At 42.4% G+C, this 23,540-nt stretch overlaps 1 protein-coding gene across 4 annotated transcripts; it reads right to left on the reverse strand.

Annotated features, from left to right (window-relative positions):
* Nucleotides 1-5,348: 5,348 nt before the first annotated feature.
* Nucleotides 5,349-23,008, reverse strand: LOC144507527 (heme-binding protein 2-like). 4 transcript variants are annotated; one of them, XM_078234657.1, is made up of 9 exons: nt 22,774-22,828; nt 18,874-18,930; nt 13,717-13,833; nt 12,637-12,715; nt 11,554-11,674; nt 9,690-9,829; nt 7,364-7,527; nt 6,678-6,787; nt 5,349-5,734 (listed from the first exon to the last, which is right to left on the reverse strand). In XM_078234657.1, coding segments are annotated over exons 1-8 (762 nt in total). In that variant the 5' UTR covers nt 22,776-22,828; the 3' UTR covers nt 5,349-5,734; nt 6,678-6,705. The 4 variants fall into 4 exon arrangements, with proteins under 4 accessions (XP_078090783.1, XP_078090782.1, XP_078090785.1 ...); XM_078234656.1 differs by having other exon boundaries at nt 5,349-6,787; nt 22,774-22,829; XM_078234659.1 differs by lacking the exon at nt 13,717-13,833.
* Between the last annotated feature and the right edge of the window lie 532 nt (nt 23,009-23,540).

Genomic DNA, 23,540 nt, shown 5'->3' on the forward strand with positions numbered 1-23,540 from the left:
GGAGCAGATTATCCCCATGGTCAATTATAGAGAAACTTGCATATTATTTTCAGCAGGAAGTGAGATTGGGGCTAAATTTGCTTCTATCTTCCTGAAGGAAGCTTCATCTTGTGGGGATGGATGTTGAGAAATTAATGGGTGGAATTTTCCCAAAAAATGCTTAGGGGAATCTCCAACCTCGCTTGCAGCCGGGATTCTTCCATCCCACTGCAGTGCTGTAGATTAAGCTGAGTGCCAAATTCACTGTTCTCATTGGCCGTAAGAAGTCTAACAACACCAGGTTAAAGTCCAACAAATAAACCTGTTGGAGTTTAACCTGGTGTTGTCAGACTTCTTACTGTGTTTACCCCAGTCCAACGCCGGCATCTCCACGTCCTCACTGGCAGTGGCAGTGTGGCGTTAATGGCTGGAGAATTCCAGCCTAACTGTCATTTCAGGTAATACAACTGATGTGATTCACACCAGGCATAGTTGGTCGTGATCTTCCACATTCAGTCATTTTTTGGGAGGGGGTCAGGTTTCTCCAGTTTGGAGAGGGGTTGAGCCCAATCACACCGGCAAGCCTGCCTTTGCAGAGATCAGGTGCCCCAATCTCAAAGTGAAATTGAGGACCCCTCATTGAAGGAATTTCTCCCACGCACCCATTCCAATCAACATAGATCAACAGCCTGATCTCTTCACCCCCACCCCCCCCCCACTACATGGCCCCTCAGGCCCCACCTCTTCAGGTCCACCTTCTTGGCACTCCCCATGGGACTTTAGTCGTGCCAGCCTGGGGGGGGGGGGGGTATCAGTGGGGACTGCCCGACCATGTTCCCAACCACCTGGGGGCTTCAGTGGAAAATCATCCCCTATCTGTTAGCAGCCTCTGATTTTCTATTTGTTAAAATGGAAATGAGTATGTGATTTCGCAAAATATTCTAGCAGCTTATTAAGATTTGAGCTGACATCAGAAAATCTCAGAAACTTTACCATATAATTATCCATCTTTCTATTTCTTTGCTGTGTATAAATAAACATTTTTATTGAAGAATTATTTCTGGCACAGTTTGTGGATGAGAGTTCTGTGCACCACTCTTTAGGAAGGAAGTGACGACATTAATGAATGGATCCTGGGATGGGGAACTTCGGTTATGCAGATGGATTGAGTAAGCTGGAACTGTTCTCCTTAGAAATTGGAAGGCTGAAGGGAGATTTGACTGAGGTATTCGAAACCATAAAGAGTCTGGACAAAGTAGATGGGACAAAACTGTTCCCATTGGTGGAAGGATCAAGAACCAGAGGGAACAGATTTAATGTAATTGGCTAAAGAAATAATGGGTGCAATTCACAGCTCTAAATGCCCACATCAGCATCATCTCACAAATGTCCTCTTTGTGTCCCCAAGGATAAGCTGGGCCACTGCAGAAGGGAGTATGGGAAGGTGGGCAGGGGCATGCCTGCTCTGTGGGTTCTCACCCTCTTTGGAGCAGCTGCTGCCCACCCAGACACTGCCTCATAACCCCTCATCTTGCTACATGGATGCCGGACCACATCATCCTTCTCTTCACCTCATCAGTTATGGCAGTGGTTCCCAAACTTTTTTCACTGGGCCGCACTTTCGGAATAAAAATTTGCTCACGCCACACCGAATTTTTTATGGATAAGAAATACATTCAAAAACAAAAAAAAACAACTCCTAGCAGTGCTTGATTCATAACATAGAACACAACTACTTTATAATATGATCATGGGACATCCAGAAAGTATAAAACAATGCAGCTGCTTAAAAACATTATTCATTCCCAAAATATACTTATAGACGAGCCTCTTACATATGTAACCTTAAGTAAGTATACAAACTCAATGAGAGGTGTGAGCTTGTTTTTGTCGGGTAATCTCATTTATATTCGGTCTAATTTGAGACGAACAAACTCTCATCTCCTCATCAACACAAAGAAGCCTTTCTCTTTTCTGGTCTTCGATATTTGTCAGAGCTGAAAATCCCTGTTCACAACAATATGTCGTGGAGAACTGTAGAAGAATAGCTAATGCTCTTGAAGAGATGCATGGATACTGTTTCTGGTTGTATATCCAAAAAGAGTCCAGTGGCATACTCCCGTGTTTCATTTTCAAGGTGCGATCACTTGAAATGCAGGCCATTTCCTCCTCCTCATCCAATGTCAGACCTGAACAGCTGGAATTCACAAAGGGGTCTCTAACCCAGTCGAAATTTTCTGTCGACAACGATGGGAAGTAATGATCAATCTTTTCTACCAGTGTTGCAAGATGTACAATTCATTGCTCGTTTTAAAACTTTTTACCAGTGGGAACATTTCGAGGTTATGTTGCATCGCTCTTCCGAGCCAGAGCTGAAGTTTTTTTTTTGAATGCAGTTAGTTTGTCTGTAGTTGTGAGGATATTGTCATCGCAGCCTTGCATACTGGCATTGAGCACATTCAACCAGGAAAAGATATCGCCAAATATGCCAGCTTTGCACACCAGTCATTGTCATCCAGTTGGTGGTACAATGGGTTCCCTTCTTGTTCCAAAAATTCTCTTAATTCGTTCTTCAGTTCCAACACCCAATTTAAAACTTTTCCATGGGACATCCAGCGAACCTCCGAGTGCAGAATTAGGCATTGATGTTTTGATTCCATGTCTTTGCAGAGTTGAGCAAATAACCGCGCTTTTAATGGTTTTGTTTTGATGAAGTTCACAATGCGCACAGTCTGATCTAGAACCAACTTCAAATCAGCTACAAGGGTCTTGGTGATTAATGCCTCTCTGTGTAAAAAGCAGTGAATTGATAGTATATCTGGATTTTTCTGTTTGATGAGTGCCGCCAAGCCTCTCACATTCCCTATCATACATGGCGCTCCATCCGTACAAATTCCAATACAAGAATCCCATGAAATCTCAACTTTTCCCAAATACTCAGACAAGGTTTGGAAAATATCTTGTCCTCTGGTATGTTTTTCAAGCTCCTTGCAAAATAGAAACTGTGTGATTATTTCGTCATTGTGAATGAATCTGATATAGGCAAGTAACTGTGCTTTTCCACTAATGTCGGTCGATTCATCAACTTGAATAGCAATTTAGAATTCTTCATACTTTCGGAAACACGCTTCTCAATATTAGCTGATATATCAACTAGTCTTCTGCGAATTGTATTATCAGACAAAGGAATTTCCATAACTTCTCGCTCAGCATCATCACCAAACAAAGTTTTCACAATCAAGCTGCAGGCAGGCTGAATCAATTTTTCAGCTATTGTATGTGGTTTTGTCTGTTGAGCAATCAATTCAGCCACTTGGTAAGATACAATCTGCATCTTATCTGAGACTGTCATTTGTTTTTCGAAATATGATCATTGGCATTTCTGCTGTTCCAAAAGCCTTTCAAAATATTGAACATCCTTGTTTGCCAGATTTCCATGTTTTGACAATAGATGTCTTTTCATCTTGCTTGGGACCATATTGGAATTGGAAAGCTTCTCACCACAGATCAAACACACAGGCTGAGGTACGTTTTCATCTCCAGTCCATGTGAAACTGAGACTCAGATAGCTATCCATATATTGTCGACAAACTTTCTTTTTTGGAGGTTTGCTTGGGCCTGTTACTGGTGTAGAATTAAATGACTCTTCTTCAGCATTCTGTTTGAACCGCGATTCTGGATCACAACGTGGACTCGGATCGTCCTCAGCATCACTTGAAGCTCTTGCTGTCACTTTGGAAAAATATCTATCCATGTTTAAATGTTTCTTTGATTGTCCTTGAATCTTCCCACCACACTTGCCATCCTCTCTCGCCGCACCAGTGTGGCGCGCCGCACCCTTTGGGAACCACTGAGTTATGGTAAGCATCATGGTCTGGTGATGGTGGATGCCCCTCAGTGGCCCCATGGTCACAAACCTCATGGCCCTGCCTGTGACCTCCTCTCACCCTGAGCCTTGATGAGGTTTAGTACCTGGGAGGGGTTAGAGGATTTATCAATGATGAGGGACAGTTGATAGGTGAATCAAGGCCAGTAGAAATGCCAAAGGGTCTCACAGGCGAGGATGGATGCCTGGTGGAACCTCCTGATTTAACATTACGCTATCTTCTTCCAGGCAAGTAACTCGAGTACAAAGAGCTGGGCAGCCACAGCATGATCTGGCACATAACATTCGAATGGTGGAGCTGTGTGCCAGTGCACTTTTCAGCTGCAACTGGGACATCTGATTCATGTGTGCACTAAACTCAGCAATGCCCTTCCCTCATCTGCTGTGGGGTTGTCAGTAAATATCACACCAGGTGTACCAATGAGTTGCACTCATCCAGGCTTAAAAGTCCTTGTTACACTATCATACCCTGTGAGTTAGAAGAGTTCAGGTAGGACTGCTAACAGCTAGGGTCAGGGGAGGATTGCGGGGGTCGTTAAATTAACCCAGGAGTAGTCCAGATTGTGAATGGATTGTTGATTCAGGAACTGCAGGGGTCCAGCTGGCCACAGTGCATTAAGTTGGCATTGAACATGAGATCTTAGCTGTTGCAGGACAAGAAGAGGAATGAACACATTTACCAGTTAGATGCCTACCTAGGAGTGAGTTGCTACTGTTCAAACACACCATGAAGCTGGTCAGCCAAGACAGCCCCATCCTGGAGGAGGGGAACCCCCCCTCCCCTTTCCCTCCAGCACAACCCCCTGCTTTCCCCAGTTGAGATGCGCCCCCCTCCCCCCATCCCCATCCCATTCCATGCAGATAACTTAAAACCATCCACTTACCTCCTTGCTTCCCCTCTGAGTCCTTAGGTGCAAGAGCCTGGCATCACCACCTGACTTTTGGCTGGGGAGGCAGGTACATTGCAGGAGGCCACTGAATCAGGCTCCCAGCCTGCTTATGAAATGTAAATTGGCAAATTTGCATAATTATCGGGTTCACCTGATCAGGGTCATTGGACCAGGTGAATGACGACAGGTTTGCTGCCTGGCGAGAATCTCATTTTAGCCTTGACACCTGATTCAGCGGGACATCTGGATTCCCAACAGTGGCGAATGGGGCCGGTGAATCCCCCCAAGTGATGACGTGAGGAAAAACCTTTTAATGCAGTGGGTGGTTCAGATTTAGAATGGATTGCCTGCGAACATGGTGGAGGAGGGTTCAATGCAGGAGGCATTCAGAAGGGAACTGAATCATTATCTGAAAAGAAAAAAAATGTGCACGGCTGCAGGGAAAAGATGAACAGACACAGACGGCCGAATGGCATCCTTCTGTCCTGTGACCATTCAATGTTTCTATGATATGGGGATGTGTTTCTGCTCTAGTACCAGTTCATATTAACAAAAGTGATACAATAAAACTCTCAGAACACACAGACAATGTACATTTGTGGCAAATTTATTGAAATACAATGAAACATTTTACAATTTCTCACATTCCTATATTCTATTCAATGTTAGAATCAGAAGAAAAGCAGATTCAATAATGATATTAAATATAATTAAAAACAAATTTGCTTCTTTTGAGAGTCTGTTAAAAAAAATTACCTTTAAACTTTGTAATGGGGTTATGGGAAAAAATGAAATTAATCTGCCAGTGAGGAGTTATATATGCTACCCAGGCCAAGGTTAAAAAAGAGGTAATTCAGGCAATCTAACAACTCTGCAATTTGCTTCCAACATTTCTAATATACATATGAAAGGACATCAGAATAGAATCTTCAATAGTTTGCATTCAAGACATTTGTAGAACCTGTCCATGATCTGACATCTAAAGGCAGAAGAAATTATCTGTCAAAGCCTGTCAAGTTAAAGTGTAATTTATTTAGCTCCTCTGTTAGATGATCCTCCTTGAAGCTCAGTCTGTGGCTCAGGAACAAAGTATCTTCAAATGAAAAAAGTTAATCAAACTGTAATTTGAGTTGTGTTTTGGAGTTGTAATTTCTTGTGTCATGAAGTGCTGGCTAAAGATTCCTCACACAAAACAAATATTACAAGTTTAGGTGCAGTGGCCATGCTAAATTCTCCCTCACTGTACCCGAACAAGCGCCAGAGTGTGGCGACTAGGGGATTTTCACAGGAACTTCATTGCAGTGTTAACGTTAACATACTTGTGACTAGTAAATAAACTTTAGAGAGGATGCATTGGACATCTAGTAGCTGATTATAGATCAGTTTTAACCAAGGCTTGTGGATTATTCATGTATCTAATTAAAACAAATCCAATAGGATTACATGGTGGCAATTACTGATACCAGTTTTTTTATTCCAGATCTTTTTTAATTAACTGAATTAAAATTCCCCAGCTGCCATGTGGGTTCTGAATACACAATATCACCAATATGCTACCATTGCTATCAGCTGAATATGAATAATTATCTGAAGTCGGTAGTAGTTGGCTGAACAAAATATTTATGCTGAAGCTGACAGGTCATTGAATTGGAACGGTAACTTTGTTTGTCTCTCCATAGATAATGCCAACTGAGAATTTTCAGCACTTTCTGTTTTTCTTAATGCTGAAGCTTGGTTTATTGAGAGAAAGCTCTATATCATGGTCCCTAGCCAGTCCTAAAACTAGAATTAATGATCATTGTGTTTTTGAAGCAGAATATACCGCTAGATATGATCCCTTGACCCAGACAAATAATCATCTCATATCTCTTTCTACGAAGCTAAAACCTAAAAGCTGTGACTACAGATATTATGATTGATACCATGGAGCAGGAAACAAATCCCTCTTGATCATGGGACTTGAGTTGGACATACTGGAGTTCCTTCCGCGATATACCACACTTCATTATGCCGACCAACTAATGTCATCGGACTACATGAAAAATAAATTTTAAAAAATTTGACTTTAATAGGAGCAATTTTTATTGAAGTGAACATTGCAAATTAATGTACATAATATGCATTGCAGAATGGGACAGTGTCCCTCGTCTTTTTCTTTAGCTTTCACCTCTTCTGAGATAATGTGAGGGAAACAAAAATAACAAGGAAAAGTACAATCTGTCTCCATAGCTCACCATTATTAAGAATATGCAGATGGGAAATATAATATCTTTGTTTGGCTTTTTGTGTCACTGGAATAGCCAGTGATCCAATCTCATGAAAAATCACAGATCCTCTTCCCCCATGTACAAGCAGCAACTTGTAACCCCACTGCATTGCTCTCCTTCCTTCTCACTCATTATTTGCACCCGAGAGTATAGGCTCTCAAATCTTCAACTGTGCTGCAACAGTACTGAGCACTTGGAATTGAAAGTGTACTTCGTGTCTCCCCATTTCATCATAGTTAAATGATAAACACTGTGCAAAGGTTTCCAGATGCGTTTACCTGCCCGGCTAGATAACCATTATACTTAATCAACAGTCTCCTAAACTTGCACTAACTCCTTACCTGTTGTAGGCAGCACCATAGTAATAACTGGAGTCATAGTGTTCACCAGCATTATTCAGTTGCTGCTTCAATTTTGAGGCGTAATTTTTTAAATTCCACGTCATTAACCAACCACCAAAGGATTTCACGTAAGTGTACATATCTGGGAAGTCAATGAAATAAATCTGTTTCGTATAAAAGAAAAATAATGTCAGTAGATAAAAATGGAAACATTAACTGTCTCATGGAATTGATTATTTAATGTGATGAGGAATCTCAACATTAAAACTTCCTTGTTTAATAATAATCTTGTGCCATAAAATGGTGGGTTTTAAGTGTGTCTTGAACTTAACATGTAGTAAACTCCTGGTCTAATTTGATTGACAGCATGATGCTACACTCTCAGAGTTGGCAGAAAAATTAGAGAATTAAAGTGCTGCCAGGTGTCACTTCTTTACATTGCCACATCATGTTGCTAGATTTGGGAGTAAATTAAATCATTAACTTTTAGTTAAGAGATAAAAATTACATATTAAAATGAGAGCAAATGTACCTTTAATGTGCTCGTTTGAGGTAACAGCATTTCTGCTTGGATGGTTGTGACAGCTAAATATAAAGTAGTTTAAAGTCATTGGGTGAGATCTTACCACAAATTAGCAGTCTTGGTTCTGGTGAGAAAAATAATATGTTCCACAGGCTAGTTTTCTTTCCAGATCTTATTGCAGTCTGCCACAAAAGAACAGCTGGACACGTTTCACACTGTGGGGCAGGGCGGGGGAGGATGGGGTGGGGGGGATGGCCTCAACACACTAGCAAAGCTCTGGTGCACTGAGATCAGGGTGCCCCGATTAGAACACGAATAAAGACCAGCTCAGGATTCGGAGCCTGCACTTCATCCCCCCCCAAATCAGATGTGGAGCTGCAATCTCTTCCCCCCCCCAATCCCCCGCAAATAGTTAATACCAACCTCCATTTCGCTTCCTCTACGAACACTTGTGCTGAATCATAGATTAAATAGGAAGCAAACAAATAATTGTTATCATTCTGATAAAGGAACCAAATCTACTGATACACTTTCTTCAAAGCATATTTATCATTAACACCATTTTAAGGAGGCATTATTGAATGTGTTGGAAATAAAACTCCGCTTCATTTGATCTCCTGCATGCAGAGCTCCTGATTGGCAACCTGCCATCAGGGATTATTCAGATTGGCCAAATGTTTTCCTCACTGGAGCAAGAGAAATAGGAGTGTGAGTCACCCTGTTGACTTGTGTATCATTTCATGGCTATATGAAGATTGGCATTCAAAGAACAGTACAGCACAGGAACAGGCCCTTCGGCTCACCAAGTCTGTGCTGACACAGAATCCTCTCTCATATTGTGTACAATTCTGGTCGCCACACTACCAAAAGAATGATGATGCATTGGAAAGGGTGTTGAAGAGATTTACCAGGATGTTGCCTGGTTTGGAGGATATGGACTATGAAGAAAGATTGAACAAACTTGAATTGTTTTCATTGAAGTGTTGGGGGATGGCGGGGGACCTAATAGAGGTTTACAAGATTATGACAAGCTTGGATAGAGTGGATAGCCTCTTGAACGTTGTTATGGAATCTGTTTCCACCACCTCCTCTGGCAGCGCGCTCCAGGCATTCACCACCCTCTGTGTGAAAAACTTGCCTCTTACGTCTCTTTTAAACTTTCCCCCCCTCACTTTCAACCAATGCCCCCGAGTAATTGACCCTTCGACCCTGGGAAAAAGACTCTGACTATCCACTCTATCCAAGCTTGTCATAATCTTGTAAACCTCTATTAGGTCCCCCGCCATCCCCCAACACTTCAATGAAAACAATTCAAGTTTGTTCAATCTTTCTTCATAGTCCATATCCTCCAAACCAGGCAACATCCTGGTAAATCTCTTCAACACCCTTTCCAATGCATCATCATTCTTTTGGTAGTGTGGCGACCAGAATTGTACACAATATTCCAAATGTGGCCTAACCAAGATCTTACACAGCTGCAACGTGATTTTCCAATTCCTATACTCAACACCCCGACCGATGAAAACCAGCATGCCATACGCCTTCTTGACCATCTTGTCCACCTGAGTTTCCACCTTCAGGGAACTGTGGATCTGCACACCTAGATCTCTCTGTGTGCTAATATTTCTAAGGGCTCTACCATTGCTGAATATTTACTAAACTCCCTGTGAGCAGATTGACTGCCTCACCAGTAAATGATATATAATGGAGGAAAATTAAAGGAGCAGCAAATTAAAGAAAAGAGGCAAACAAAACTGGACCAAAGTACATCTTGTAGAAATGTTGAACTTTCTATTTACTCACATTAGTATCAATGGGTGCTGGGGGGTTCTGCTGATAATCAGTTGGTAGCAAAAAGTGGATGACATAGTTCTTGTATTCCATTATTCCTTCAGTTTGAGGTATCTGAAGCAGAACAGGCGCTGTCATGTTGATATGTTTGCCTGCGTATAAATAACGCCGTTAGCACTTGTTCATAATGGGTACTTTCCTGATTTGCCACTATAATTTCGGTGGAAGATTGGTAGGAATTTGGAAAAATGGGTAACTGCTGAAGTTACAGTGAAAGGTTGGGAGACTGCACGTATATCTGGAAGTCTTTATACCCTGTTAATATATTGACATGGGCAAAACCATCAGGTCCCACCCCCCTTGACACTGCCAGGGTGCCAGGCTGGGACTACCCAGCCCTGCCCTCAACTATCCGGGCGGGGGGTGGGGGCTTCAATGGCCAGCGAGGCCATCATGTCAGGTTCCCGTTGGTGGGGACCATATGATTTGTTTTGATTTGATTTATTACTCTCACGTGTATTAACATACAATGAAAAGTATTGTTTCTTGCACGCTACACAGACAAAACATACCATTCATAGAGAAGGAAAGGAGAGAGTGCAGAAGCACTCATAATGATGGATGTCAGAGCTATCGGCATGCTGCTTGGTTTTTCTTAGATATTGGGATGATGGTTGGCGTCTTGAAGCAGATAGGGACCTCAGATTGTTATAAAGAGAGGTTGAAGATGTCTGTGAATACCCTCCGCGCAAGATCTGAGATATGTGATCCTCGACACTGCGGACCTTGACTGATGAGCAGGTGAGGACACGTGAGCCTGGACAATAGTGTCCAGGACTCTTACATTCAGTTAGGTTTTGAATATTGAAATCAGCTTTGCACTGTTTCTGGGCACAAAGCCGATTTTGCCAGCAGAATAGGGCTGGTAGCATCATGAGAGGTGAAAAAACCAGGCGCAAACCGAATTTCTTTGCCCCTTGTCCTATCATAACAGCTCACTACAAAGGTTGACCAACTCACCACGCCAGTAATGTTGTCCCCACTAACTATCCTCATTTCAAAAAGTGAATTGTTCAAAACCCGGCTGTGTGTATTGTTTCCTGCACCAATAACTGCTTCCCGTCATTACTGACCTTTCTTGACTTCTGATACCCTGGGGTCGATCTTGAACCCATGCTCGTCATCTATGTGAATGTCAGCGATGACTCAAGATCCGGAAATCATATTTATCACCGGTGAGATCGCAATTTTGAATCTTCCTCGCTGGTGATGTCATTCATTTAGATACGTGGTGGCTGGGAGCAGTCAGAGGAGCCTCTTTGGCCCCCTTCTGTGAAATGACTTCCTCTAAAGCCTTCTGCCTCTTCACCTTATCCTGGCTGCATTAAGATCCTCCTTAAAACTTATCTTCTTGCCATTGTCTGAACCCTGTCATAATCCTATTACTAATTGTGCTTTTCATTGACCATAAAAACTATTTGAAATTGGTTTAATTATTTTTTAGGATGGTGTTCTCCCTTCAACATTATTGGGAACTGTTGTGTCACAGATGGTTCCTGGTTGAGAAGAAGATTAGGTGGACAACCTGGTCTGCTATGGAGCAAGTAACTAGGAAATGTATGAGAATGACAGTGGGTGAGTGCCCTTGAATTCTTTCTCCCTGTGGGGAAGTGCCAGCTCTCCACCAGCCTCTCCCCAAAAACAACACACTTGACTACACAGACAAACAGTGAAATGTTTTTTCAAAGGTTAAGCAATTTATTTTGTGAGACAACATTTTTAAAAAAACTTTAAAATAAAGCCTTATTGGGAAGTAATTATTTTAGTTGATTTGATTGTCACTGTTATACTTAATTTTTTGTTCTCTTATTTGTACCTTCTACATTCTTGCCCCGAATGTACTGAAAGATCCTTGTGAATCCTTGATAGCCAGCAAATTCCATTACGAGGCAAGTAACGTTTGTTGCAACCCATTTTGAAGCATTATAATGGCGAACCTGTATGTGAAAGCAGCAAAGAAAAGCCATGGTTAACACGAAGCAGCCCATTTAGCTAGCTGAATGTCCAGCAACAGAGCCTGAGTAAAATGTGTTTTAATTCAAAGTTCTCCCACTATATCATTGTGATTTTGTTTTCTACATCAAGTATTTTTCTGGTTATTTTAGAGTGGGTGTCAGTTTCAACTATTTTTGTTGTCTGGATCCACACCCACCAGAAACTAGGCTGAGATTGCTCAATATCATTCCATGTAGGTTGCTTACATCTGGCAAAGTAAGTAAACCTTTGTTTGTCGGTCTCATCTGGATCAAATTCAGATCCCATACAATTGTGAAAGGACAGTGTCATCACCCAAGCAACCAATTGCTATTTTAACACCACCCTTCTAGGTGTCATCAGTTATTAAGGGAGATTAAATAAATTCTTCAGCAATTGTTTATTAGTTATTGTTTTGAAAACCTACTGAAAGAACTACTAATCAAATCCAGCATAGAAAATCATAGAAACCCTACAGTGCAGAAGGAGGCCATTCGGCCCATCGAGTCTGCACCGACCACAATCCCACCCAGACCCTACCCCCACATATTTACCTGCTAATCCCTCTAACCTATGCATCTCAGGACTCTAAGGGGCAATTTTTAACCTGGCCAATCAACCTAACCCGCACATCTTTGGACTGTGGGAGGAAACCGGAGCACCCGGAGGAAACCCACGCAGACACGAGGAGAATGTGCAAACTCCACACAGACAGTGACCCGAGCCGGGAATTGAACCTGGGACCCTGGAGCTGCGAAGCAGCAGTGCTAACCACTGTGCTACTGTGCCGCAACTCTCTTTCAAATTCTATTTGTCCAGAATAAGCAACAATCACAAATGCCCACCCCATATTGGGTACATAAACTCTTCATCACTTATCTGTTCATTTTAGAATTGAGAGTGAGTTCTGAATTTTGCTTCTCACCTCATAATCTGGAGTTTCACAAAGAAGATCGTAACTGAAACATTCATTTACTTCTTTGCATTGAGCTGGTTTAGAATAACTGTTCAAAAAAAATAAAAAACAAGAAAAGAATAATTAGAAGCAAATATTACCCAAAACATTCTTTCCCACAGTTTTTGTATCTACATTGTATGTTGTGTTCAGTCACGGTTTAATTTTTAACAGATATGCTATTAAAGATGCTGAATGATATATAAAGGTGGGGAGGGGGAGGGCATTCTCAGCAGCGTGGGGTGACATCACACCACAGCGAATCCCGTGGAAGGGGGTGTGCTGCCAGTGGGACCAGAGAATCCAGCCGGTGTGAACGGCTGAAGAATTCCCCCCATGATGTCTGACCACAGACATATGATGTGGAGATGCCAGCGTTGGACTGCGGTAAACACAGTAAGAAGTCTCACAACACCAGGTTGAAGTCCAACAGGTTTATTTGGTAGCACAAGCCACTCGCTTTCGGAGCGCTCGCTGCTCCTCCGTCAGGTGAGTGGGAGTTCTGTTCACAAACTCAATTTACAAAATAATGGTTGGAATGCGAGTCTTTACAGGTAATCAAGTCTTAAAGATACAGACAATGTGAGTGGAGGGAGCGTTAAGCACAGGTTAAAGAGATGTGTATTGTCTCCAGACAGGACAGTTAGTGAAATTTTGCAAGCCCAGGCAAGTCGTGAGGGTTACAGATAGTGTGACATGAAACTTGATTACCTATAAAGACTCGCATTGCAACCATTATTTTGTAAATTGAGTTTGTGTCTTTATATGCCCTGTTTGTGAACAGAACTCCCACTCACCTGACGAAGGAGCAGCGAGCGCTCCGAAAGCTAGTGGCTTTTGCTACCAAATAAACCTGTTGGACTTTAACCTGGTGTTGTGAGACTTCTCACAGAGATATGGGCAGGGCGATTCTCCCGGACGCTAGCAGGAATTGCGATGGATTCTCACTGAGTGTCAAACCTGTTGCGAGTTTCATGTCTGCTGCGTCAGCCCTGATCAGGTTCCCGACCAAAGCAGAAAAGAACCTCATGAATAATCAGAATTGCTCACTTTGGTGTCATTATCTGGCTGGAAGCCCAATTCAGCGCTCTCCCGCGATGCACACAGCTCCCTCTCCCCATCCAGTGGGAAGTCCAGTGGTTGCAATTTGATACAGCTCCTTGGTCTCTGAGGGGGAGGGGGGCAAAGAGGTAAATGCTGTGCTCATGTGCTCCTCTGCCGCTCGGGCTAAGGGGGAAGAGGTTGACGTCGGGGCTCTCCCCGGATGAGGTTTTCATGGCTCGACTGCCCCTTCTTGTCCTGGGAAAAGTGTGGATCAATCTTGGCATCGTGATCTCGGGCAGTTTTCTATTCAAAATCTTCATTCTTGTCTGTGTACTGTGAAACCTTTGAAGTGGCCTGGTCACTTTAATATCAATGCCCCCTGGAAGCCTCCAAAACACAGCTGCACCTCATTCTACAGAGGAATTGCCTTTGCTCCCTCTCAGAAGCCCCTGGTGTGAGCACTCCCATTTGAAATCTTCTGACTGGCAGGAAATATCAGTTTCACTTGGGTGATTCTTTTTTCCCCCTGAATGAGCATCTGGTGATGAATAGCAGGACTCTGGGAAGCACTGAGGATCAGATGGACCTTGGTGTGCATGTACATGGATCTCTTAAGGTAGTAGGACAGGTGGATAAAATGGTTAAAAAGGCATATTGTATACTTGCTTTTATTAGACATGGCATAGAGTTTAAGATGTGGAGATGCCGGCGTTGGACTGGGGTAAACACAGTAAGAATTTTAACAACACCAGGTTAAAGTCCAACAGGTTAATTTGGTAGCAAATGCCAATAGCTTTCGGAGCCCTGCTCCTTCGTCAGATGGAGTGGATATCTGCTCCCAAATAAGGCGCACAGTCTCTGTGTGCCTTGTTTGTGAGCAGATATCCACTCCATCTGACGAAGGAGCAGGGCTCCGAAAGCTAATGGCATTTGCTACCAAATAAACCTGTTGGACTTTAACCTGGTGTTGTTAAAACTCTTATAGAGTTTAAGAACAGGGAAGTTATGCTGGAACTTTATAAAATGTTGGTTAGGCCACAGTGAGAGTATTGTGCAGTTCTGGAATCTACACTGCAGGAGCGAGGTAATAGCACTGGAAAAGGTGCACAGGGGATTTACCAGGATGTTGCCTGGGCTGTAGAGTTTTAGTTGTAAAGAGAGATTGGATAGACTTTGTTTCTTTTCCTTGGAGCAGAGAAGACTGAGGGGGAACATGATTGAGATGTATAAAATTATGAGGGGGATAGATTGAATAGACAGGAAGAATTGTTTCCTCTTGGTGGAGGAACCAATGACCAGGGGCCATAGATTTAAGGTAAGGGGCAGGAGGTTTAGAGGGGACGTGAGGTAAAATCTTTTCACCCAGAGGATGGTGGAAGTCTGGAACTTTGCCTGAAAGAGTGGTGGAGCCAGAGTCCTTCATAACATTTAAGAAGTGTTTACAGTTACAATCCCAAGGCTTACAGAACTGTGGGCCAAGTGCTGGAAAATGGAATTAAAATAGTTGAATGATTTGTCTTTGATGGGCACAGATAAAAGAACAAAGAAAATTACAGCACAGGAACAGGCCCTTCGGCCCTCCAAGCCTGCACCAACCATGCTGCCCGACTTAACTGAAACCTCCTACCGTTCTGGGGACCATATCCTTCTATTCCCATCCTATCCATGTATTTGTCAAGACGCCCTTTAAAAGTCACTGCTGTATCCGCTTCCACCATCTCCCCTGGCAACGAGTTCCAGGCACCCACTACTCTCTGTGTAAAAAATCTGCCTCGAACATCTCCTTTAAACCTTCCCCCCGCACCTTAAACCTGTGCGATGTGATGGGTCAAATGCCCTTTCTGTGCTGTTGACCTCTATGACTCAGGGGTCGGGGGGGGGGGGGGGCTGTCTCTGAGTGTTGTGATTGGGGCATCCTTTAAAAATGGTGTCCATATCTCTGTGAAGCTGGGCTGAGCAGTGCGTTTTGCATATATTTACATTGTTAAGGTGGCTGAATCCCACCTGACAGGCGCTGCCAACCCCAGTTTTCCTGCTAGCACGAGCACTTAGAAAACAAACAGGAGAAGGGCACCCATGATATAAGCATGGAAATATTTCCAGTCCTGTATTGTTTTCTGATCCTAAACACATTAGGGCATTTGGAATGTGAGGAGTGGGATGGAGAGGAGGGGTGAGAGGAGATAGTTAAGTACATCTAGTGATGCATAATGGGTAGCCATTACATTCTGGACCCTGCTTAAATTGTAGAAATGTAGAGGGAATTTTCTCTGTTTAGCTGCAATATTTTTCTTTTTTTTCTTCCTTTAGTAATTGACTAACAACTGGGTTGGGTACACTAGTGTTGCATCATCTAATGGAAAGGATGAAAATTAATGAGCATATTTGTCTTTCTTGTTTCAACAGGTAATTTTAGTGAGGGACATTATAGAGCCATAGAGCAATACAGCACGGAAACAGGCCCTTCGGCCCAACTGGCTCATGCCGACCATGGTGCCCTCCCAGCTAGTCCCAATTGCCCACATTTGGCCCATATCCCTCTAATCCTTTCCTACCCATGTACTTATCCAAATGCTTTTTAAACGTTGCTATACTCAACCACATACTCTGGCAGCTCATTCCATACACGCACCACCCTCTGCATGAAGAAATTGCCCCTCAGGTCCCTTTTAAATCTTTCCCCTCTCACCTTAAACCTATGCCCTCTAGTTTTCAATGTGATGTTCAATGCGAGGGCATTCCAAATCCCAGAACAGAAACTTGGAATGCCAGTTCTTAACTATTTTTGTGATTTTGGAAAATATGTGAGAAAAGAGATGAAACCCAATGAAGAAAGGGGTCAGTCTTATTGTAAATTATTCAATAAAATGCTTATTAAACTTAAAAATACACAGCAGTAAAGGCAACTGTAGAAAATGACATTTACAATTAACCACCAGAATGGTTATCCAGACAGTATGCTTAAATTACTTCCTCAGTCCAAATCTTATCTACTATTCTAAACTTTCAGAATACACCTTCCCCAAAACAACATCCCATAGGATTTAACACTATGAGCCAAATCCAGCAAATAATTACTACACAAGACCTAGAACTTCCTTTTGTGACCCCTTCTTCTAGTTTAGGGAAGAACTTCTGGGGTTTGGCACAGACAGACTCCTGCTACTTTCATTTCTGCATACAACCATAGAATCCCTACAGTGCAGAAGGAGGCCATTTGGCGTATGGAGTCTACACCAACTCCCTAAAAGAGGATCTCCCCTCGCTCTATTCCCGTAACTCCACACATCCACCGTGGCTAATCCACCTAACCTACACATCTTTGGACACTTCAACATGGCCAATCCACCTCATCTGCACATCTTTTGGAGTATGGGAGGAAACCGGAGCACCCAGAGGAAACCCACTCAGACACGGGGAGAATGTGCAGACTCATCACAGTCACCCAAGGCCGGAATCAAACCCAGGTCCTGTGAGGCAGGAGTGCTAACCACTGTGCCACCAACTTGATTCTCTCTGAGAGAGCTTTGCTTTGCAACTGGGCGTCAGTCCCTAGACTGCCAGTCTCCACTTTGTTTAACAAAGTATCTGTTTCACCCTGCTACTAAGCTGATTTGCAGCTCACAGGTCCTCAGTAAAGCTAAAACCTTATCAGTTTCTTTTTTTATCGAAGTCTTTACTCTTCATTTCATTCCAACTTCCTAACAATGCAGACATACACATTAGGAACAGGAGGAGGCCATTTGGCCCATCAAGCCTGTGTTGCCAAGATCATGGTCATTTTCCTGCCTACCCCAAATCTTTTGACTTCCTATTGGTCAAGAATCTATCTGCCTCTGATTTAAAAATATTAAATGATCCTGTTTCTACCCGCTTCAGGGAAAGAGTTCTACACATTCACAACCCCCTGAGAGGAAAAAAATTCTCCTCATCCTTGTTTTAAATGGAAGATCCTTACTTTTAAACAGTACCTCCTGGTTCTGCTCTTTCCAAGCATCAAGCAGAACTTAAGTAATCTTTGAAGTTTATAAATTGCTGTTATTTTTGTATAAACCCATTACTTTTCTTTTTGTGTTAGAGATTTGTGAACACTTCTGCACCGCAGAAAATACAAACTCATTCTTCTTCTGTGTTTGCCAATTAATGGCTGCTTTGTGATTCAAAGGGTGAAGGTTATTTCATTGCTATCACCAATGCCGTTCTGCAATTATTCATGAGCAGAGGTAGCCTGGTCCCATAGCATCATGTCTCTGCCAGCCATAAGACAGAGTCCCTCACTTTGTGGAGCAATCCATATTATATCAGGACTGCATTGTGCTTTTGCTTATTAATTTTCTGCCCTATTCTCCTTCCCCAAAGGCACTGAGTGGGATTTTACAGTCTCGCCTGTCACTAGACTGGAAATTCCTGCCCAAAGTCAACAGATCTGTTGCTGGTCTGTCAAATTGTCCATCTGGCTAGTTCAATTCCTGTAGTGAGCGGGCTGTAAAATCCCACCCGCTGACTGATCTTGAGGTGCAACTCTCAGGTAATGAGCATTCCCTGGTTCCTTGCCAAATCACCATTTTTCAAGTGTGAGTCTAGGTAGTGATTGTCGGCAAGGCATTTGACACTAGGGGCATCGCACCTGAACCTCATCCTGACCTCAAGCAACCCCATGATGCACTTTTCAGCAGTGGTCAGATGATAAAGAGATTCACTGTTTATCAGTAATTTAGCACAAAGAGAAATACAGGTGTAAACATCTGAAGGGGCTGAAGATCGGGGGTGGGGGAAGGGAAGGGGCCGATGATTGGGATTTGGGTAAAGAAGTGTTGTCTCCGATTGGGAGTGGGGAGGAGAGCCCCTGAGAGTGGTGGGCTCGGGGAGGTTTACTCAGGTTATGATCGGGGCTTTAAAGATGCCCTTTCAAGATGGTGTCCCAATCTCTGTGCAGCTGAGTTTTGTCGGCCTGTTGCGGCTCCCACCTCCCCCAAATGATGACATGAAACATGCCCCCCTTGGTTTTTTTGGCAGAGTGTGGTAAAATCTCGAGAGAAAACCAGCGTATTTCTTTTCTTGCTGGAAACAAGCACTCTCACCATTTTTTGCTAAGATTTAGCCAATTGTTTCTAAATTTCACTCCCCTATTATACTTGTTTGGGACGCTCTCAATTTACTTACCCGATGCCAGCTTCTGTCAGACCAAGGAATAGCAAGATAATTAATTCAGCCCGGTACCTGAGGGGGGAGGAGAAAGAATTGGAACCAATTAAAACAATGTAGATAGATTTTCACATTTTCAGTTTTGCACTTCCAAATAAACCTTGGAATTATTTCAGCAGTTGTTTCCTTTTGTTCAAAAATAAGTAAAGTTGAAATTGAATAAAAATATAAAATGCTGATGTTTGGGAGAAAAAGTGTAATAGATGGAGGAGACTAAATACCCATTCTACCCATCAACTCTATCCCATCAGAATCTCTCATGGATTCTTGTCTTCTTCAAGTCAGTGACGTATAGAATATGAGCGGAATCTTCCGGTTCCACTTCAGACCACCTCCCGCAACAGGTTTCCCAGCAGCCTAATGGGCGAGCCATGCAAAATGCCGTAGACATCGGTGGGACTGGAAGATCTGACTGGCAGCCAATGGTGAGCTGCTTCCACCAAGGAAAATGTTTTAATTTTATTATTCAAACAAAATGAAACAAACTCTTGATAAAAATAATATAGTAGTAATTTTTAAGTTCCTACTCATTCACACTAAAAGCAACTCCCTTCGTGGCATATGTATATTATGGATAGGTTTAAAACTCAAGGAGATTTAAATCATTTTTAGTAAAAGTGGAAATATAATTGGTTGTCACAAGGTGGCAGTGGAGGAAGTCAGTCAATCCAAGCAGGAACACAAAGTTAGTTTAATTTTATTATCATTGTATTAGATTTTCCAGTCAGTGGTGAAGCAATGGTGCTTGCTGTTGACCTTGAAGAAAGCTTCCCAGCAAATCTATCAATCTCCAGAGTGCGAATTTCACCTTTTCAAATGTGAATTTGGAACACAGTCAATGGGATCTTCAGGTGTCCAGCAACAGGGGTGTCATCAAGCAGGGTAACCAGCCAAATACGTAGAAGAATTTTCAGTGAACCAGGAAGTAAAATGTACTGATTATCCTTTACTTTTTATACATGTTACAGAGAGCAAAATAAATACTGAGACGCACATGAAATACTGACAATAAACAAGCTTCTAAAATTTGTAATGCTAATAATGTAAGAATTTTTTTATTATCGTGGGAAAAATTGACATTCTGCAAATATGAGTTTTATTTTCCAAGGCCAGAGAGGTTCTTCAGCAGTAGCACATCTACAAACATTCAATCCCTCCACCAGTGACGCTCAGTAGCAGCAGTGTGTACTATCTACAAGATGCACTGCAGTAATTCACCAAAGATCCTTAGACAGCACCTTCCAAACCCATGACCACTTCCATCTAGAAGGACAAGGCAAGCAGATACATGGGAACACCACCACCTGCAAGTTCCCCTCCAAGCCACTCACTGTCCTGACTTGGAAATATATCGGCCATTCCTTAACAGTCACTGGGTCAAAATCCTGGAATTCCCTCCCTAACGGCATTGTGGGTCAACCCACAGCACATGGACTGCAGTGATTCAAGAAGGCAGCTCACCACCACCTTCTTGAGGGCAACTAGGGATGGGCATAAATGCTCGCCAGCCAGCGACGCCCATGTTCCACAAATGGATTTTTAAAAATGCTTTTAAAAACTTAATTGTACCTAATCAACAAGGTGTAACCTTTTCAGGGGTCTTAAAAGCAATATTAAAGAGTAAAGGGGACGTTCCCATCAGTTCAGTCAGATCTGGAGATTGCTGGCTGCGGGGACTTCAGCAGCATTCTCTATGCAGGAGGAATGAATCACTAAGTTCTGCATTTAGTTGCACATATGTGGGTGCCAGAAGTTATTATTCAATTTCACAGGATATTCAATGGCATACAGTGACAATTTGCCATCATTATAATGCAACATCTGGATTATTGTACCTGCTTTGGAGAGTAATGTCAATTTTCACACCATCGTTCTCCTCAAGGGCTGTGACCTGCTGCTGGGTGTTTGTTTCCATCGGCACAAACAGCCCAATAGTCACACACAAGTGGCCATTTTTTGTGTGTGAGCCAAGAGAATTGGTGGTGTTAAATATTCAGCATGAGGATCATCATGGCTGAATTTGATCCCCTTGACAGAGTCACCTGGTTTGCAATCAGGAACCCTCACTGACTCTCTCCTCCCTGCCTAATCACACGAAGGCAAATTATAGCTCTCCTGTTGACCCACTTGACATTGTGAAATTCAACAGAGACAGTGCATTTATTATGCGTGGTTTTATTTTGTTGTGATTCTGTTTTCATGTTACACCCTTATTTATTATTTCTGTCCTGAAAAATTACTAGATTATTCAATTATTTCAATCTTTTTTTGGGATATCTAAATCTATCTTTTGCCAGAAGCACCAGTGTGTGGTCAACAAATTGATACAGTAACCTGAAACACAGCTGTGATGGATCAGTAATTTGTTCCAGGCATTTATCTAATCCTCATGAGGATAGCCTGATTTTTGGCAGCCTTTTCTGTTTTATTTAGCTTTTCTGTGGCCTCAGCAGAATAAATAAAAGTTTTATCTACTTATCTCTCTGCAATCACTGCTTTCCTTTTTGGAGTTGTAATTCCACATTGATTTCTATCACACTTTGTCATATTTATATCACACTTTGTCATATAGCATACTTCTCATTTACATTTATGCACAGTAACTGCTAAATAAGTTATTTTTTAAAAGTGCAGGTCTTTGAGAAACTTTTTGTTCTATGTTTTGCTGTTTTTTGAACAATCATTCATATGACCTTTTCGTAGCCACTGAAACAGTGTTTTGATGAGAGAATGTAAAGCACGATTTGACGTCTGTTCAGTGTGAACCCAATGGTTATGCTCCAGTGCTGATCCCAGCCCTAAGGTTTGTAGATCAATGAGAGGGGCTGACAAATGCCTAGATACATTAATGATGCTTCCCATCCCATGCAGGTGGAAAGTCCATTGCCTGCCTGGCATGGGGGATGTGGGAGAAGGCTTTACCCAAGGCACTATCTCCATTTCAACCCCTGGTGTCTACCTCCCTCCCCCGCCATCCCTTTGCAGGTGTAAAGGGGCTTTCACACTTTTATAATAAATGTACTCCGTTTTTCAGAAATCCAGAATGCTACCCTCTATCATTAAAATACTGACCATGTCTGAGCCAGAGAAGGAGGCCCGAGTCTTGGAAGGACAGGAGGAAGTTCCTGAAGAGAGTGGGCATCCCTTATGTTTAGGACGAGGGTAAACACTCAGGTAAATACAGAAGCTATTAGTTTTGCCTTTGTTATCATTTTGTGTCACACTTAATATTTCCTTTGCAAGACTGTATTAAATCTAGCCTTTTGTAGATGTTGCTTTTAACTTATAAAGTGAAACAGACTATAAAGTTAATACAATATTTAGCTTTCAGTTCTCTTAATCTTAGGTGGTGCTGCTGTCCCATGCAGCGCACAAATGATGGGGCAGATGACAGGTGACAAAGACAGTCTGGCTCAGTGGGACATGCCAGGTAAGCTGCTGCATACACTATTCACTCAGAAAGAGATTTTGACTTTTTAAAAGCAATAATGAACGGAGAGGAAGGTTTAGTACAATCCAGAGATTAAGGAGTGCCAAAAGGATGACTGCGAGGTTGTAGTCATAAGAATGGGTGGGATGATGTGAAAGGTAAGTATAAATGATGGTAGGGAGGGAGATGGGGCTATGGCGAATCAATGTCAACAGTGCATTTTCACAGCTTGTGTAGAATTTGTGGTAATTGAACCACAGTTACTTTAAAGCAGATTATTCATTTCTATATAAAAGAAAAGTAAGATTTGCACTTACTTAGGTCCTTATCTCACTGCTTGGAAACATTTCAAAGTACTACAATGTGTTACTCATTTTTAAAATTATCCTGATTGTTACGATGTAAAAATTGAGAGAAGGCGAACTCACATTGTTGCTGCTGAAGTTTTCCTCTCAGCCCCTCTGCTATCAGTCAATTACTGCTGAGCAAATGAAAAACAGCTCTCCTTTTATGCAACTTTGATATTAAGGGTGGGGCGTGATTATGAAATTTTGGTTATTCAACATTGAGTGTCAAAGAAGGCTCTGTAATGATTTTTGCAGCAGATCATTTTCACTGCATGCAAAGTAACTGTGTAAATCACATTACAGGCATTTCAACAATACAGCTGCAAGAATAACCGCCAACTCTTTCGTAAGCTTGTCTTGTGTGATTCTTTGCCAAGATTGTCCAATCTTATGAAACCTTTTTGGGCTGTTGCCATCATTGTGGGTCTTGAATGAGGTTGTCCATTGTTAGGATTGTTAGAGATGGCTGGAGTGCAAGGCTGTTTTTTAACCTTTTGATAAACATTCTTCTAACTAGATACAGGATAAAATTTAGCATAAAGCTTCGCATAAATCCATGGGGGCAATCTTACCAGAAATTGGCCAAGTGTCAGTTCTGGCGTGAAGCTCCCCAGCTCCACTGACCAGTTTCCTCTCCAGATTTTGAGACTCTTAGTCTGAAAAAAAAGAGTGGCTGTGGTCCACACGTCACTCTGGTGAGGCAGGGGCTCTTAGACCTGGGAACAGGCTCCACAGAAAGGAGGGCACCGTTTTTAAAGGGCGCCCCAATCAGATCACAGAGCTCACTCCCCGCCACGATCATCACCAGTGTCAACCATCCCCTTCCCTTCCTCCTCTGCCATGATCAT

The sequence above is a fragment of the Mustelus asterias genome, chromosome 19 (genome assembly GCF_964213995.1).
Source record: "Mustelus asterias chromosome 19, sMusAst1.hap1.1, whole genome shotgun sequence".
NCBI classification, from domain to species: Eukaryota; Metazoa; Chordata; class Chondrichthyes; order Carcharhiniformes; family Triakidae; genus Mustelus; species Mustelus asterias.